Here is a 19,568-nt window from a genome sequence, read left to right on the forward strand (position 1 = left end):
GCTTCTGCTGCTTTCATGAAAGTAGTAGTTGGAGTCTGTTTAGTCAGTGTAATGGTTAAGGTGCTGGCCTAGAAACCAGGAGACTGAGTTCCAGTCCCACCTCAGGCATAAAAGCCAGCTGGGTGACCTGAGTCTCTCAATCCAACCAAGGTCACAGGGATGTTGTCATGGAGAAAATATAAGAATTATGTATGTTTGCCTTCTTGAATTACTTATAAAGTAATAAAGGCAGCATAAAATAAATAAAGTGATGTTATAATGAACATAAAAGGGAGGCATGTGTTGTGATGAAGCAGTATTTCATTACTGACGCATTTGACCACACCTGTTATGCTGTTGCTTTATAGTTAATCCTACACCTTAACTTCCATACATGTATTCACCAACTATATCCTGAAATCAGACCACCTCCATTCTGATCTATTACATTTTCCCCTTTTACCTTTAGTTTCATAGACACATACCATATCTATCTACTGTATATTTAAAAAGTTCATTCATTGATTCATCATTCATTCATTTACTCATGATCTGTAAAACTTACTCCTCTTACATTCCAAGTGAAAGTCCTCCATACATTATCTCACCAGACCTCCTTGCTTTTCCATTGGGAAAGTCAGATTTAGACTTAAGCGTTTGATCTCCCACACTTCCTATTATCACCTACACCTACGGAGTACAGACTGACATCTCAACTGACCCCACACCGTGGCCTCCTTCCTTTCAATCGTTGATTCCATCTACCTGCCTGCCCAACACCAGACTTGTGAGAACAGGAGAAGAAAGCATGGCAGAGAACTAAAGACTGCGGAAAGCTAGAAGTAACCGCGATAAACGCTCCTAAAACAGCGGTTGAGCACGTTTTTAGATACTGGTTTGGTTGTCCAACTGGTAATAAACAAACCCCCCCCCACCCACCCGTGATAAATTCCCTGCCCAGGAAACATTCTTCTCTACTAGTTCCACTGATGCCAGAGCTCTAAATCAGGGGTGTTCAAACTTGGCCCTTTTATGACTTGTGGACTTCAACTCCCAGAATTCCTCAGCCAGGCACGCTGGCTGAGGAATTCTGGGAGTTGAAGTCCACAAGTCATAAAACGGCCAAGTTTGAACACCCCTGCTCTAAATGGAATCCTCCTAAAGCAGGGGTCTTCAAACTTGGCCCTTTTATGACTTGTGGACTTCAACTCCCAGAATTCCTCAGCCAGGCACGCTGGCTGAGGAATTCTGGGAGTTGAAGTCCACAAGTCATAAAACGGCCATGTTTGAACACCCCTGCTCTAAATGGAATCCTCCTAAAGCAGGGGTCTTCAAACTTGGCCCTTTTATGACTTGTGGACTTCAACTCCCAGAATTCCTCAGCCAGCTTTGCTGGCTGAGGAATTCTGGGAGTTGAAGTCCACAAGTCATAAAAGGGCCAAGTTTGAAGACCCCTGACCTAAAGCAACGGGCCATATAGTTTCCCCTGCGAAAGTACTCCAGATTTTCCGCCAAACGTGCCGGTTAAAACGAAGAAGAAAAAAAAAGGCACAAAGAGGGAAGCCGACAACCTATCCAAATGAAGCCAACGGCGGTGTGGCCCGGATCTAGCGATCCAATTGGTCGCTCTACAATCCACTTAGTAACCTCTCCGCCCCGCTCACTTGTATTTACTTCTTTCTCCTTCCACCCAATCGCGGATGCCAACGAAAGCGAGGAGGCGAGACTGTTTTTACTACGCAGGCCCAAGGTGCCTTTGGCCGGCTGGGTGGCCGGTCGGGTTTTTTGTTTTTTTGTTTGGCCGTCCAGCGACGAGGCGATTGCCGTTCGGAAGCTGCCGCTGAAAGCGGGGCTTTTGAGTCGCCCCCGTGGCGGGGCTCGTCAGATGGAAACGCCGGGTGTCTTGGACGGACTCCAGCCCTGGTGGTTCCCTGGCCGCGCGAGGCGGGCCCCGCGGCGTTTTGGTTGGGTTTTTTCTACGACCGTGCTGTGCGGCTACGGTTTCTTTGCCAACTTGCGACCGTCGGAACCTTTTCTCACCCCTTATTTGCTGGGGCCGGACAAGAATCTCACCGAGACCCAGGTGAGATCTCTTCCCTAATTCTAATTTTAAAGGGATTTTTTTTTCCAAAAGGCAACTGGGCTTCGTTTTTCCTGGAGGACGTCTCTCTCTCTCTCTTTTTTCCCCCCATCCAAGAAGCTTCTTCCGCTCTGACTTGAGTGGCGGAGGAGGGAAGAATGGAGGGCACAGATAAACCTTCGCATGGCCTCATCGGCTCTCCTAAAAAAGGCTAAGCAGCCTGTTGAAGGAAAAGTCTTCCAGCAGGGTTCAGTCCAAGCCGGGAATAAACAACATGGCCACTGCTTTAGAAAGAAGGTTGCAGTTTATTGAGGAGGAGGAGGAGGAGGACCAGACAGAAAGATGGCAGAAGGACCAGACAGAAAAGAGAGACCAGCACATGTAGAGAGTGGGTTTTTATACCCTTTGGGGCTCTTGAGGTTGTTTCCTGTTCCTGTTTGAGGCTTTGTATTTCCTGTGTCATGTACTTTGTCTTGAGTATGCCCCTTTGGCATCTGTGGGTTAATCCTACTAACTATGTCCTGTCTTAAGAGTTTGGGTGGGGTATGTAGATTTTAGGTGTCTTCGTCTTCCTAAGCTTCTAGCTCAGGGGTCTTCAAACTTGGCCCTTTTATGACTTGTGGACTTCAACTCCCAGAATTCCTCAGCCAGGCATGCCTGGCTGAGGAATTCTGGGAGTTGAAGTCCACAAGTCATAAAAGGGCCAAGTTTGAAGACCCCTGTTCTAGCTGGAGGGCTACAGCCTTCCTGAATGGCTTATTACATCTGCATTTCTACAGAGCTGGTTTCTGCTTGAGGGAGGGAGACTTGGGGCTCTTAAGAAAACTGGGCATGCTTTTCTGCCTCTTTAAGATCCTTTGAGGAAATATAATATTTTGCCCTTTTAATATTTCCTTCTCTGGGGGGGGGACTGACTTCCCACAAGTGGATGACTGCAAGGAATATAAATCCTTCTATTTTCCACCATTCAATTAGAACTGAAGAAGCTTCTTGGATGAAAAGCACAACATTTCTCAAGGAAAAACAAAGAAAGTCTAGTTGTCTTTTGGAAAAGCACTTTTGGGGACAATCATGAGCTGGATGATTGATAATCTCCATAAACACTTCCGTAATTGGGTTTTTCGGATTTCTTATTCCGTAGGAATAGATTTGTTACTTGTGGTTTTGACATTCCTTTATAGGGAAAGTGTTCTACAACATATATAGGGAACCTTTATAGAATGTTTATTTTAGGTTTGGCAGTTGTGTAGCCAATGATTTATGGTTTAAAGATTCATGCTCATCTTTTGGGGTTGAGTGAAGTGCTTCAACTTGTAAGATCAGAATTGCCTACTATGTGAAATCGTGGGAAAGAGGAATATAGCATAATGGGCTGGAGAGGAATGTGGCACAGGATAAATAGCAACAATTATGTCTGGGATCTTTGTGTAGAGCTCCGTTCTCTGACAGGAAGAGGCAGAGTTATCCTTTTCCAATCACCTTCATTTTCAGTGATGACGTAGTACCATAACCTCTCAACTGTAATTTAAATTAATTTAGATTGAATGTAAGTTTTATTCAGCTCTGATGTATTGGCCCTGGCTCTACCTATTTTTTTTGGAAAACACTTCCATCATGGCCTACTTGGCTTTAGCCACAAAGAAATTACATTTGATTTTCTTTTCAACAATTATAAATAGAAGTTTAAACTGACCTCTTACTCTGAGGTTCCAACATTACTTTCATTTTTTCTAACCATCCAACCCCCGTATATCATCTTCACAATCCATTCTTCCATTGTGGATATTGTCAAATATTTCCACTACAGTGTATATAAATGTCTGGCTGCTGTTATTTAGATATGAAAATAAAGTTTAGTGAGGTTTCCCCCCCATGTTTTCATCTATCAGAACATACTTTTGTCAAAAGAAACACCTCTGGCTTCAGCTATATATTAATATTTAAAATGTTTCTGAATTACTAATATATTGTTTAGTTTTTCATGTGTCCATCAAACATGATTAAAAAGCCTCGTTCACATTTCCAACTTAAATTTGAAATTCCTTCATACATTTTGGACAACTATTCCAGTCACAAATACCAATGATACATCATTTTATAAAAGTTGTATTTAACATGTGTGAATTTCAGTGCTTTCATTCACCTATTCTCCCATTGTACCGTTTGTATAACCAACATTTCTACTCTGTTTTGTCATATTCTTTCACTTGTTTTTTTATTTCAAATTTTAATAAGTTTATATATGTTAGCAATTATATGTTCATCATTTATATGGTGTGTGTATATATATATATATATATGAGAGAGAGAATGAGAATTTTCCATTTTATAAAGATAATATCCTTTTTTTTATAGGTCTTCAATGAAATTTATCCAGTATGGACATACTCTTATTTAGTGCTGCTGTTCCCAGTCTTCTTGGCCACAGATTATCTCAGATACAAGCCTGTCATCCTTCTGCAAGGACTAAGCCTTATAGTAACATGGTTTATGCTTCTGTACTCCGAAGGAATTCTAGCTGTTCAGTTCCTGGAATTCTTTTATGGATTAGTAACTGCAACAGAAATTGCTTATTACTCTTACATTTATAGTGTTGTGGACTTGAAGTTGTACCAGAAAGTCACAAGCTATTGTCGAAGTGCTGCCCTTGTGGGCTATACCGTAGGTTCTGTCTGTGGACAAGTCCTAGTATCTGTTGTAGGCTGGTCCTTGTTCAGTTTGAATGTGGTGTCACTTACTTCTGTATCTGTTGCCTTTGCAATAGCTTGGTCTCTGCCTATGCCACAGAAAAGCTTTTTTTTCCACCATCACTCACGCCTCCAGGTCAGTAAAATGAAAGTTCTAAATTATAAAAATGGAACAATTATCCAACATGATCCTGCCTTAAAGAAGATTCCTGGGTTGGAAGATGTAGAACTGAAGATTCCATTAAATATAGAAGAGTGTCCTGCAGAGGAGCAGGTAAGTACCTACTGCTTTAGCATTGAGGTGTATGTAGAAAATACAGTCTGCCACTGAGCACTTGTTTTCAATTGGATTAATTGGATCAATAGCCTGTTCTCCTTTGATCATTTCAAATTCTGATGATATTTTAATCATAGTTGTTGTGTTGGTGAGATCCTATTGCCTACCAAAATAAGGACATTTCAGAATATAGACAAACCAAATATGCCAGTATGCACAAATAAATCTATTTGGGGGAAAAGGCAATTTTGGAACAAAAAAAGTGATCCATTTACCTTGGAAGACAGGTTCCTAGCAGTATAATAATAGATTCTTCCAAGAAGAGTTAAGAAAGCTATGGCTAGTCTTAACCTAGTGCAATCTAGACATCATTTATTGAAAATCTAAACATAATGTTAAGGATTAATTGGGGTGGGAAAAGGGTCATATTGCCACTTATGTAAGCTTAGCTGGCATGGTTAGAACAGAGGTAGAGAGGCTTTTCATTTTCTACTTGTCTGATTCAGAACAAAACTACTCTAACCACATTACACATAGTCCTTGGGTTAGAATAGCTGTTGGGACCAGAATTTTTGTCACTAAACAATGCAGCCATAAAGCATGGTATCCTGTGACCATGCCACTTAGCAATGGCAGCTTGAGGACCTCAGATCGTTAAGCAAGGACCTCATGCCTCCTTAAGTAACACCAGCTGCCTGCAATTAGTGCAGGTTCGCATCCCACCAGGCTCAAGGTTGACTCAGCCTTCCATCCTTCCGAGGTAGGTAAAATGAGGACCCAGATTGTTGGGGGCAATTAAGCTGACTTTGTAATAATGCCGCTTGGGGTGTGTGAAAGCCCTAATAAGCAGGCATATACATAGAATGAAGGCTATTGCTAAGCACATTGGTTTGTGCTTAAATTGTAAGCCGCCCTGAGTCTTCAGAGAAGGGCGGGATATAAATGGGATTAAAAAAAATGTGATTGTGGCTTCCAACTTCTTTCTGGCTTCCCCACTGACTGCTTGTGGGTAGCTAGCAGGGAAGATCACAAATTGCAGTCAAATGACTGCAGAATGCTGCAATGGTTGGAAATTTGAGCAGGTTGCCAAGTGTCCGGATTTATGATCATATGACACCGTAGGGCTGCTGCAATAGCCAGAACTTCAAGGACTGGTCATAAGTACCACTTATTCAGCATCAGAAGTCCAAATGGTCACTGACTGAATGGTTGTTAAATGAAGACCGCTGTACTGAAAGATTTTGTGAATAATGCTCTACATATCTCGCTTTGCTCTACACAGTACCGAGTGTGAAAAGGACACTTGAATTTTTTATGTTTATTGTAATCATGGTGATCCTTTGAGAGAGCCTGTGGTTGTTTTTCATTTATGGAAAGTAATTAAAGTACTGAGAAGTACCATTCACATAGCAACAAGGTCATTAATGTGGGAGAGATCAGTGATATAAATATCAAACTTTGTTGTTCAAAACTATATTTAGAGTGCCACTAACTTTCTTATCCAACTATATTGTAAATGTTTGCCCACACCGAGCTGAAACAAAGGTATTATTTGCACATGCTAAGTAGTCAAAGCTAAAATAGATGGCCTATTACTTCTGCAACCGTTGGTGATAGTTTTCTTGTTCACCATTTCCATTATTATCAAGCATAGCTTACCTGTCACATGTTATTCAGACATTTTATGGAATTATTCAACAGATTATTAAACTTGTCCATTTGTTTGATTTGTTTTTTTTATTGAAAAGTTTTAAAATACAATTTTCCTTTAAAAAACCCCCCTTCCCCCTCCCTCCTCCCCTCCCTACCTCCCCCCTATCTCTCCCCCTCCCCCTCTCCCTCCTCCCTCCCCTGCCCCCCCTCTACTTCCCCTCCTCCCCCCTCCCCCCCCCCGACTTCCCAGAGCAAAATACAAGGTATATATCTAAAAAGCAATCATAAACAATCATATACTAACAATTATAAACTCTAAAATCCATCACTCTCTAGCTTATATAAAGTAAACCAATCCTTAACAATACTAAATATGTATAAAGAACTAAAATAAAAGAAAACTAGCATCATTCCCATCTATGTTCTTCCACAATTCACTATTACCTAGACATATTCTCACTTACACATCACAAGCACCTATCCCTATTAACCTCTCTAGCCAAAATAGGCTATAATAGATAGTTCTTACACAAATTAACCCGCATTAACCCACAAAACTTTCTTCCTCTTCCTCTGTAGTTAATTGTCCATTAATTCCAAATTGAAAATTCTGTTACCATACATAACATCCCAAAACTCTTAAAAACACAACTACCACTTGACTATAAGTATATTGTGGAAGTTCCATAGATTTCTACTGGTCTTATTTTTTAATCTTTTTTGAGCGTTTTAAGGCAGCACGCGTCACCCTCTGTTCTCTAGGATCATCCAAAAGAGTTGCAGCTTGATCTCCTCCTGTACCCTTCTCGTCTATCTGTCCATCTTCATCCTCTTGATGTTCTCCTTCTCCAGATCCCTCTGCAGCTTCCAGAAGTGTTGATGGGGTTGCTTTTAAAACATTGTTGTAAAAATCATGCGCTTGCTTCACAGTACCCAAACAGTACCTTTTGCCATCATACATGAAGCTCAACCCAGCTGGGATCTCCCATCTGAACCTTATATCTCTTTGCTTGAGCTCTTGCACAAGAAATATAAAGTCCTTCCTTCTCTTTAAAATCTTTGGAGGAATTTCTTTTAGAACCAAAACTTCTTGACCAGCAATCACAACTTTAGTATCATAGGCAGCTTGTATAACTTCATCTCTAATTTCCCTTTTTACAAAATAAACCACCACATCTCTAGGCAACTTTCTCTGCTTAGCAATCCACGAATTCACACGAAACACTTTGTCCATGCCTTGTTTTATTTCAGATGCTGGATGGTTCAATACCCCCTCAAAAGCCTCAGAAACCAGCTGCTTTAAATCTTCCTTAATATTCTCTTTTAGGCCTCTAATTCTAACAGCAAACTGCATCTGGTAAAATTGAGCCAGACTCTGTTCGCTATCCATTTTGTCTTTTAAATCTTCAATTTCCAATACTTTTGCTTCTAATATAGCATTCTTTTGAGTCAAGTCTTCCACTTGATCATCCAGCACCTCCACACATTTAGCTACTTTATGCACTGAGGACAAAATGTCTACCTTCATCTCTCTAAGTTTCTGCTCCATCCTTTCTTCCATTCTCTGCTCCAATTTCTCCAATTTCTCCTCCATCTGTGCAAATTTAACACCCATTGACTCCAAAATTAACTGGGTATGTTTTTCAAGATCCTTCGATGTCAATACATCAGGAGAATGCAACGCCTGCAGTAATGATTGTTGTTGCACCGGAGAATTTCCAGCACTCCGAAAAGTTCTAGGGGGAGGTTTAGCCGCCATCTTTTACTTACAATTGTGACGCACTTTCACTTTAAGTTTTAAGCAAAGTCCATCAAGCTTGAGAGTAAAATAAAATAATCCTCTTCATCTCTTCATCTTTCCCTCTTGTACTGCTCTGCCTGCTCTTTTCCTTTCATAGTCTCTCCTTCAAGCAGGGATGGTCGCAGACGCCTGGCTCTGCTCCATAAAGTCCGGAGCAGAGACGCTAGCCAGCTGGGAGCAGCCCAGGCTACGGGGGAGTTCAATCCTTCAGCCGCCCAAGCTCCAAGCTCAGGCGGCCCCGGAGAACTCGACCCCTACCTGGGGGCTCACCCCCTCCTCTTCTCCCGAGGAGGGGGCTTCAAATTCGCCCGAACAGCTGATCGGCGCTGTTTCGGGCGAAAAATCACACAGCTGAGCCGCGGGCAGCCCGGGAAGGCTGTCTCCGGCGCCGCGGAGCCACCAGAAGTCTGTTTGATTTGTTTTTAAGGTAGTAAAAGGAAAGAGCTTTTGCAGAACCACACGAAATAATGTTTCAGCTTGCTTGGATTTTTATGAAATGAAGATAGTTAGTTGTACTGTATGCTTCTAAATTGGGAGCCTGTCTGACGCTGAAAGAAAAAAAACCTTTACGCATGGAGTGAATACCAACTTCAGAAGATATCCTCCAGCGTAACATCGAATGATTGCATAAATGTTACTGTACTCATAGTTTAATTTAGTAAAAAGGTCCCAGACAATGGAAAGACATATAGGAAGAGGGAAGCAATGTATCAGTCTCTTTTACCATTTAAAATCTGTGCAGGATTATTGATTGGCAGAATTGGTAATACTCTTCCCACGTTCACTGGAATACAAAGCTATATTAAGTGTTACTTCCTATTATTTCATTCAGTAATAGAAATAAGCAAAAAAGAGGAGTTAATAGTGTACTTCAGTAAGCAGAACTATGGCCAGAGGGTGATTTGCTCTGTGGACAAGCATTCACAAATGAAAAGTATTCATGTTTGCCACGTAGGAATGATCATTGCCCTCAAGTAGAAGAAATAAGAGAACTATACAAAGCTCCAGCACTTTCTCTGTACTTAAGGAGAAATGTGAACACTCTGTGATATTTGTTATGATTTCTCCTGAAATATATGAATAATATTCTTAGAGTTTATCTGGATCTGTACTATTCCAGTTGTACCATGATAGTTCTATAGGACAATTCTGGTATATTTTATTTTGAATTTTTTTACTTAATCTATACAGGAGCAAAAGGTGAACATCATGAAGGTAATCAAAGAACTCTGGCAGGACTTCTTAGAGTGTTACTCTTCCTGGCCTCTGCTGTGCTGGTCTGTGTGGTGGGCCCTGTCAACATGTGGCTATTTCCAAGTCATCAATTATATTCAAGGCATGTGGGAAATTGTGCTGCCTTCTCAGACCTCTGAGATCTATAATGGTGCTGTGGAAGCAGTTTCCACATTGTTGGGTAAGCTGTTTCTTAACTTGGCTTTCTTCTGATCAATGAAGCATATTAATTGCATTTTGGAATTGTCAAAACTAATATTTACTAATTTGTATAAAGAGCATTTTGTCGTAAGAGCACTCTACTACATTGCTGTTAAGTGAATTTGTGTGATATTGTTTTTTATTAGCAATTTAGTCATAATAGTTTTGAACTATTATATGGAGATGATAGTATTTACAGAGCCTTCAGGAGAAGATATCCACCTATATATACTTAATTCATGTGTATACATTTTCAATGTAATAGCAACTGAAACAGTATAGTTATGGCTAAACAATCTTTATTATGCAATATTTTGAGTAACAATTTCACCAACTAGATTAGGAAGTATCTTACATAAACCAAATCTACCTGCATTATTCTCACTTCTGATGCCCATCATCATAAACTGTTTTGGATTCTGGTTTGTTAAAAGGGACCAGTAAATTGCTTTAGAAAACAAGTATAAAGCAGAAGTTGCATTTCAACTCCACACTGAAATTAAATACAGGTAGTCCTTGATGTTCAGAGTAAAGACAGCTCCCCCCCCCCCAATTTACTTACAACCTGATTTTGAAGTTCTGATGTTGCCCTCCCTCATCCCGTGACAATATTTTGGGTACTCAGCAAATAGTCATTTGCAGCACTCCTGGTCATATAATCATGATTTACAATGGTTTTGCAGCATTTACTTCCAGTAGTAAACAATAGGCTTGCTTAACAGCTGATGTATTTACTTAATGACCACCACAAAAATCATAAAATTGGGTTCAAGCACAATGTATGACTATAATTTCAGGTTCAATTGGCCATAACCCAAGGACTACCTGTAATTGACTCACCCCCAAATCGCAATAAATCCTAGTTTCCTTCTTTCTGCTAATGTAAACTTACGTAGCAAATACTTAGCAAAGCTATTTCTCTATTTTCTGATTTTGATCTCTAGACGATTCCCTTGAAAAGTATTCAAAATATATAGTATACTGGACATAGTTATTCTTGCATTCTAACTTGTTTGAATTTTACATTTATAGGTGCTGTGGCTGTATTTGCTGTGGGACACATAAAAATATCTTTTCTTACTTGGGGTGAAATAGTCTTAGCTATGTTCTCCTTCTTCATTGCTGCAGCTGTGTATATCATGGACACTATTCAAAACATTTGGGTGTGCTATGCCTCCTACATGGCATTTCGAATTGTCTATATGCTACTCATTACAATTGCAACGTAAGTACTCGCTTCCATATTTTACCAGTTTATAAATTTTAAATCTTGCCATTGCTCATTTATCATGCACATATGATGAGACTACAAATCCCAGAAATTCTAAATAATCTAATGAGAGTGCTGTCCCAGTACATATGGAATGTATCATGTTGAGGGATGTTGTCAGATTTCAGAATAGATTCACTGTGTTTTTCTCAAAACTTCAGTTCTGCCACAATAAAGCAGCCAAATAGCTAGAATAGGTCTGAACTGTGTTTTCAACCTGGTGAATTACAACATAACAAAAAATCAGTGAATTTGTTTAGTTAAAATGGAGCTGTAAGTTGGGAATGTAAGGAAATGTATATCTTATAAATCTGTTGTAAATGTGCTGCCTGTGAGAACCACATTTCTGGAACATCTAACCTAAGCAGATGTTGGACTGGTACACTAAACTTACATGGGAGCAGATGAGGAACCTTTTTAAATGTCATGATAAATTTGGGGAGTGCTGCATATCTGAAGGCTGAAACAATATCAGTTTGTGAAAAAGAAATGATCTGTGGTTATATATAGTACTTTTTATAATCTAAAAGGTATTGGTTGATTGTGATAGACCCAGCTGACCTTCTGATCCTCAGACTTCCAGAGAAGACCTTTCTTCATTCCAGAAAGGCATTTAACACTATAATGATTACTGCATTGCTTGAATTTATTCTCATCCACAGCTATTTGGTTCTTTTGAGCTCTGTTCAGGTTTAACTGAACCTTCCTCTTACTCCATTACACATCCTAGCTCTTTTCTTCCAGTATGTATAACTTTTATATAATTTTGAAAGCCATTGTTTCCTCTAAGTTTGTGGCTTTTAATATTCCTGTTATCTCATCAGTTCTCCCCAAATTGAATTTCTGCTGTGGTTATTATTCTCTTTATAGCTTCTATCTAGAGGACACTAAATTGCTGAAAGAAGTTCAATTGCTTTGAATTTCCCTTTGATAGTAGGAAATGTTATTTTAGTTTGTGGATTAATGAATTAAGTTCATATATAACAGAACAGGGACAGCCAATGCTGTTTGTAGCAACCTATCTTACACCCCAAACATGATCTACTTGTCTTAAAAATGCTCTATGTACAGTAGGAAGAAATAGGAGTGTTTTCTTTTTTTGCATAAAGCAGAAAAATATGCTTCTTGCATCCTCTTTTACTTTCCCTGTGTCTACAGCCCGGGGAAATAGGGTACAGCTTCAGTACAAGAAATGGTGGTTTGAGGAAGGGGCTATCCATTTTCTAAACCCCAATACCTTGTATCAGTTGAGCCTTCTGGGAATAGAATAGTGATATGGAGTTTCCCACTCCTGGCCTTTGAAAAGGACAAATTAAATATAGTTTTGTATAGTTGATCCTCAATATTCACAGGTTCTGTATTTGTAAATTTGCCTACTTTAAAATAAAATGAAAACAGTTGAGTTTGAAAACTCTTTTTCCTGTAGATTACTTTGTCACAGTCCGTCTTTTTCCTTTTTCTCAATTTGGGATTTGATATCCTTCAAAACCCTTGGATAGAAAGATTTTTTTTTACAGAGATAAGGCATAAGAGGAAATAAAACAGCAGTTTCCTACCTCATATGTTCTCTTTGAGGTTCAGCAAGATAAAAAAATTATATAACCAATATAGTTACATTTTGATGATCACCTGCATGTGATAAATGAAATGTGTTTCTTTAAATTCATCCTTCTTTTCTTTTTGTGAAGGTTCCAGATTGCTACAAATCTAAGTGTAGAACGCTATGCCCTTGTATTTGGGGTTAATACTTTTATTGCACTGGCATTGCAGACAGTACTCACATTGATAGTTGTTGATGCAAAAGGTCTTGGCCTTGACATAGTTACACAGGTAAGTTTCATTAATTTTGATTGGGTGGGAAGAGAATAAACAGCTTTCCATAACCTGTTACCTATTGTATTTGAGTTAGGCTTCAGTTCTCATAAGCTCCAGGCAGCAAATATTCTCCAGTATCCACATGACAGCATTTTAAAAGGCTATCTTCAAGTATATTGAAGATGTGAGAGGCCTGATAAATTGCTTTGGAAGGGTAAAAAGTACATTGCCCCCTATATATTGGGGCGATATTTTATTTATTTATTTATTTATTTATTTATTTTATTGCATTTATATACCGTCCTTTCCCTGAGGACTCAGGGCGGTTTACAGGGAGTTAAAAATCAACCATACAAAAGTTAAAACCCAATTTAAAAAATATTAAATCAACCCTGTACTATTAAAAACCCCAATTTAAATGAATGTCTCCTCAGCCTGGGCCCGAGAGCTCAAAGAGCCAGGTCTTCAGGCCCCGGTGGAATGATCGGAGGTTGGGAGCAGTCCTCAGCTCCACCGGCAGCTGGTTCCAGAGGGCAGGCGCCCCCACTGAGAAGGCCCTATCCCTGGGTGTCACCCGCCGGCAATCTCTTACCGGCGGGACCCTGAAGAGACCCTCCCTGTGGGAGCGCACTGGGCGAAGGGCGTTTGATGCCGGCAGCAGGTGTTCCCTCAAATACCCCGGACCCAGGCCATGTAGGGCTTTATAGGTGATAACCAGCACCTTGAATTTCACCCGGAGGGCAACCGGAAGCCAATGCAGCTCGCGGAGTAGAGGTGTTACATGGGAGTATCGGGAGACCCCCATTACAACTCGCGCGGCCGCATTCTGCACCAGTTGAAGCCTCCGAGTGGTCTTCAAGGGCAGCCCCATGTAGAGAGTGTTACAGTAGTCCAAACGGGAGGTCACAAGCGCATGAGTAACTGTGCGTAGGGTGTCTCGGTCCAGATAGGGACGCAACTGGCGCACCAGGCGAACCTGTGCAAAAGCCCCCCTGGTCACGGCTCCTATGTGATCTTCAAAATTGAGCCGTGAATCCAGGAGGACGCCCAAGTTGCGAGCCCTATCAACGGGGGGTAACACCTCACCCCCCATCATTAGAGGTGGAATAACTTGGTTAACCCGAGATGCCAATATGCACAGCCACTCAGTCTTGGCGGGATTGAGACGAAGCCTGTTTCTCCCCATCCAGACCTGAACCGCCTCCAGGCACCGGGACATCACGGAGAGGGCATCGCTGGGTTGGTTCGGGGTGGAAAGAAAAAGTTGGGTATCATCAGCGTACTGGTGATACCCCACCCCGAAGCCACGAATGATCTCGCCCAGCGGCTTCATATAGATGTTGAACAGGAGAGGCGAGAGAACCGACCCCTGAGGGACTACAGATCAGAATTTCTATTTTTAAACATATTGAACTGCCAGGATGTTCAACAGTTGCAATAATGCCAATTATAATTTACATTTCGTTTAAAATTAAATTGCCACTTGACTTTGACTTCCTTTTTAACATTCCTGGAAATACACTAATAAAATATAGAGGAGGTAAACAGAATACAATCTAATTTGCTTTCTATCACTACAAATTGTGACCCATGTAGCTCAGATTTCAGCTCAGCCCTGGCAAGACTGAGTGGCTGTGGCTATTTGGGCATCCAAAGTCAGCGACATTTTCTGCACTTTCCCATTTGAGACTGGTGCACAACTTGGGAGTCTTCTTTGAGTTACAGCTACTGTTTAAGTGGCAGCTAAGACCAGGAGGTCCTTTGCATATTGTGCAGCAGTTTACCCGCTACTTGACCAGGAGTCGTTTCAGACAGGTATTCCCTAATCTCTTCACGACTGGACTATTGCAATGCCTCTATATGGACTGCCCTTGAAGATCATCAGACGCTATAGCTCAGGGGTGTCAAACTGCCAGCCCATGGGCCGGGCGTGTCACCAGGAAACCACGCCCACCCCATTGCCGGCAATGGGGAAAAAGCTCTGATACATTGCGCGACGTCATGTGACATCGCGAGTTTGACATGTCTGCTATAGCTGGTCTAAAATGTATTGGTATCAGCAGTAACAGGTGTTAATGTATGCCCAGTTGTCATTGCTGCTACATGAGCTTCGTTGGCTGCCATTTATTTTATTATTTATTTATTTATTTTTATTACATTTATATCCCGCCCTTCTCCGAAGACTCAGGGCGGCTTACAAGCTTAGCAGTAGCCTTCATTCTATGTATATGCCTGCTTGTTAGGGCTTTCACACACACCCCCAAGCGGCATTATTACAAAGTCAGCTTATTGCCCCCAACAATCTGGGTCCTCATTTTACCTACCTCGGAAGGATGGAAGGCTGAGTCAACTTTGAGCCTGATGGGATGCTTCTAGGTGCAACTCAAAGTACTGGTCATCACCTATACAGTTCTTCCTAACATAGGGTCTGGTTATCTACTTGATTAACTATCTCCAATAATTTCTGTCCACTTGGAAAGGGTACATTCCAGAGTAAATGTTACGATCTTGTGGGAGTGAGGAGGCGTGCCTTTGCTGTCACATCCCCTATCCTCTGGAATAGCATTCCTTCAGACATATGTAAGGCACCCCTTCTCTTAAGAGTTCTGGAAGCATTTATGACCTGGCTGTATTCCCAGATTTGGGGTTAGCAAAACCCCTAACGGTACTAATATTTTTTCCTCTGGGCTGCTGTGCTCTGTTATTACATTTTTAATTGTTTTGGGATGTTGTAAGCTGCCCAGAGTCTTCTGGAATTGAATGGCTATAATAAATCTAATAATTAGTGTTCCTTGAGACAGAAGATCTAAAAGGTGCTTTTCCAGGTGTGTTTAAAATATCCACAGCAAATTAAGTTATTTTTAATCTGTCTCATGATTGTACCTTCTATGTGAGGTCAGTGAACATTAACTTCTGCTTTTACTAAACCTTCTTTTGTTTTTTGTAGTTCATGATCTATGCTGCTTATTTTGCTGCCATAGCAGTATTGTTCCTGATAAGTGGCACATACAGTATTATCAAGAATTTCTGGACAAAGGAAAGGAGAAGAAATGATACTGTTGCAGATGACACTTAAAATACAAAGTATGAGCTAATTTGATATCTGGAGGGGCAAATCTATTTTTAAATATAATGGTTCATATTTATGCAACTATTGTTACATTAAAACCACTATCGGTATTGTATTTGACTCTGCTTGTACTATATTAGTAGCATATGTTCAAAGTAGAATACATTTATCTTATATAAGTAAGAATGCTGGATTTAACAACATAGCGTCAACATGCCTTTTGTGGACCAAGTCTACATAGGGAGAATATTTTCTGTTTTTTTCTTTAGCCAGACCATAAAACTGTAAATGGAAAGTGGTGAGTTTGTTAAAATGTAGCCTAGCTATGCTTTCAGTGTTCTTTATATGTTGACTTCTAGAAGCCTAGAACTGTGAAGCACTGTGATAGAACTGCAATCAGCAGCATCCTTTCAAACAAATTGGTCCTGGCAGGATACTGCTCAGGTTTAATAGCTGTACACTCTGCTAGACCTTTTGGTAAATTTAAAGGTTTTAGTTCTCTCTTGCTGCCTTCCCTGATTTGCTGCCTTCATGAAGTGTCAAATGTATAGCTTGATTCACCGATACTATAAGGCAGTGATAACAGAAGCAGAAAACCTCCTGGAATTCAAATACAGGTTGTCATATTGGGCTTTTCAGCTTCTCCAAAGAAACTCTTACTCTATGTATTTATGCTGTTGTTAGTAGACTTTCACAATGTCTAAGTGAAAGAAATGGCAGCTATATCATTCTGCATTATCTGTTCAAGGAATGTAAATTGTCTTGATTGCTGTTTCTGCCAGTAATACGGTAATTGTATTTTTTTAAGTGTGGGACAAATGGATACAACAATACCAGATAGGACATCATTACTTTGTTTTTGGTGTTTTCTAATAAATCCCTAATTTGGATTTATTAAAATCCTCTGGGGTGATTTCTGGAGCCTTCTGGAGTTACCTAAGTAGACTATAGATATTCTATAATTAGTAAGAAACTGCAGAAGAACACCTGCAGTTCTATTTATCCTTTAAATTTAGAGAAGAAAGATTTCATATGTATTTTTTGGTTTTTTATGTTGAGTTACCTGTTTTTTATGTTGAGTTACCCTTCTTACCCAGTTACATTGTTTATATTAATTTCATATGAATGGATAGCAAATCATAAAATTGAATAAATCCATAAACAGCAGTATTTACTTCCGGGTGTTGGAGTAATTGCTAAAAATACTAATCCTGGCCACATGATGAAAAAGCTACATGTGAAAAGTTACATCTTGTTCATCAGTGGCCGGTGTACACTTAGCTAGGAAATTATTCAGCAACGAGTTTAGATAGCACTGAACAAATGGTGTTTATTACAAGTTCTCAAAGTTCTGGCCACCCTAGCACCCCATAATTGTGTTTGCACTTAGAATAGTTGCAGCATCCCACGTTCATGTGATCACTATTTGTAGCTTTCCTTGATGCCTTCCCACAACAAAGTTAATGAGCAGGGAAGGTTGCAAGATGCTTTTATAAATTGTTCATCCTCCTACAGCTTTTTTTCTGGAGGAGCCTGCATACCCTCCTTTATCTGACAGCAGCCATTCAGTCCTACCACTCTTGCACACTGCTCAGCAGCCACCCCTGGTCACTTTACGCTCATGTAGCATCCACTTACCTCTCCCCCTGGCTTGCTTGCAAGTTGCTTGGGACTTGCAATTTCCTGCTGGCTTCCCTGTGGACTTTGCTTATTGAAAGCTGGTAGAAAATCATGAGGAAATCTTTGCTTAACGATCCACAGTCCTCACTTAATTACAGCAACAAATCAGGGTTGCTGTTGTTAAGTGATGTGGTCATATAATGTTGCACTTTATAACTGCCTTGCTTAGCAAGGGAAATTCTGGTCCCAATTACCATCATTAAGCAAGAACTATCTGTATTTATAGTTGTATCTCACGTGAATGATTTTCAGTAAGGAAGTGTTTTCCTACCAAATAATTTAAATATGTGTGAAGAGGTCCACATTTATAATCCTGTTTAAAGTGGGACTGTTCAGGTGGCAGCAACTAATTGACCTAGACTGATCTTAAAAAGCTGGTCCAGTATTCGATAGGAGGTACTGAAAAATCCTCACCTGTAGCCTAGGCTGGGAATCTGAAAATATCCCAAAAGGCAGCAACAAAGTACTGTATTTCTACATTGTTGCTAAAAAAATTCAAGGACGTCTATGGAATCAGAAGTTGAGCTCAGTTCAATGGAGTCTTTTATCTTTTTTTCTGCCTGACTTGTAATATTTGCTCATCCAATGCTATTTTTGCCTTATTAGATTTTATTGTAATACTTGGGAGTATTACAATTCCCAAAATATGAGTATAAAAACTGGCAAACTGAAAAATTCAGAAGAATGCTAATTACCCATTCTTGGTTAAAGCCACGTCAAACAACACTTGTTGTTATGACACTGCATTGTAATTTTTTTTGTGACAATTTCTACCTTGGAAGTTAATCTTATGAAAACATCCAAGAAACTTTAAGTGATATCTTAGTGTAGCAAGTTTTGTTGGAATCTAGAGAGCATTTTGGCTCACAAGGAGAACATCTTCCCTTCAACTATTCATATAACCAACATACATAATTTTAATTATAATTTAAAATATAATTAAAATTATATGTACTTCAGCCCTTTGTGTTTCTCTTGATAAGTAGAGGTTGATATAGTAACTGAAACCTTATTTATGTAAAGGATATTGGTAGTGGATAAATTATGACACTTTCCTTGTTTGAGAATAGCTGTGTGAACGCACAAACATGCACATGGGGAGAATTATGCCATACTAATACAGTCCGCTCTTTTTGAGGATATATGTTTTTTCATTAATATAATCACATTAGGGTACAGTGTTTTAAAGAGAAGCTTCCTTCTCAAAGTAAAAATGGCAGGAGAGCTAAATAAGAATATCTTGATAGGAAAAAATATTTTAATCAAACTGTAAAACTATTTTAAACAAATAAAGATATTTGATAATTTTAAAGTTTGTTTTTCATCATTTTTGCAACAATAATTCTAATATATGTCATTTAAAACAGGGGTCCCTAACCCCTGGTCCGTGGGCCAGTACTGGGCTGCGGCATGCCAGAAACTGGGCCACGCAAACAATTGAAGTCCCATCCACAGGATGCAAGAAATACGCAAAACCACACCCCGTCTGGTCCATGGAAAAACCTCTCCACAGAACTGGTCCCAAAAGGTTGGGGGCCACTGATTTAGAAATCATCGACATCCTCTTACACTCCTAAAGAATTGTGCAGTGTTTTCCAAAATTTGTATCTGATTCTTTTATCATCATGCATTACTGTAGTACAGGCCTATGAATTCTAACTTTCGTATGCAACCTTGATTACATATACTTTCTGATACGTACTTTAGCATTTTACTTCCTAACATATAAATTAGTTCCACTCCAAAAGATCAGAACAATTTATATCTCTTTTCTTCTCTTAAGATTTAAACGATCAGCCTGCACCAATACAAGTACAGGCCA

General features: G+C 39.9%; 1 protein-coding gene across 2 annotated transcripts; it reads left to right on the forward strand.

Moving 5' to 3' along the window:
- Positions 1-1,691: 1,691 nt before the first annotated feature.
- On the forward strand, positions 1,692-19,029 carry SLC19A2 (solute carrier family 19 member 2). Of its 2 annotated transcripts, none has more exons than XM_083362023.1 (6): positions 1,692-2,062; positions 4,415-5,020; positions 9,669-9,891; positions 10,944-11,136; positions 12,870-13,011; positions 15,944-19,029. In XM_083362023.1, exons 1-6 carry the CDS (start codon positions 1,865-1,867, stop codon positions 16,070-16,072), a joined length of 1,491 nt encoding a protein of 496 aa, XP_083218149.1. In that variant the 5' UTR covers positions 1,692-1,864; the 3' UTR covers positions 16,073-19,029. The 2 variants fall into 2 exon arrangements, with proteins under 2 accessions (XP_083218149.1, XP_083218150.1); XM_083362024.1 differs by having other exon boundaries at positions 4,415-4,882.
- Positions 19,030-19,568: the final 539 nt, after the last annotated feature.

The sequence above is a fragment of the Vipera ursinii genome (genome assembly GCF_947247035.1).
Source record: "Vipera ursinii genome assembly, chromosome: 4".
Classification (NCBI taxonomy): domain Eukaryota; kingdom Metazoa; phylum Chordata; class Lepidosauria; order Squamata; family Viperidae; genus Vipera; species Vipera ursinii.

Bases quoted from the DNA above. Each gene is read 5' to 3' on its own strand.
- SLC19A2 (XM_083362023.1), top strand. From the start codon at position 1,865: ATGGAAACGCCGGGTGTCTTGGACGGACTCCAGCCCTGGTGGTTCCCT. The intron at 5,021-9,668 runs GTAAGTACCTAC...TAATCTATACAG, and splicing joins AGTGTCCTGCAGAGGAGCAG to GAGCAAAAGGTGAACATCAT. The intron at 9,892-10,943 runs GTAAGCTGTTTC...TTACATTTATAG, and splicing joins AGCAGTTTCCACATTGTTGG to GTGCTGTGGCTGTATTTGCT.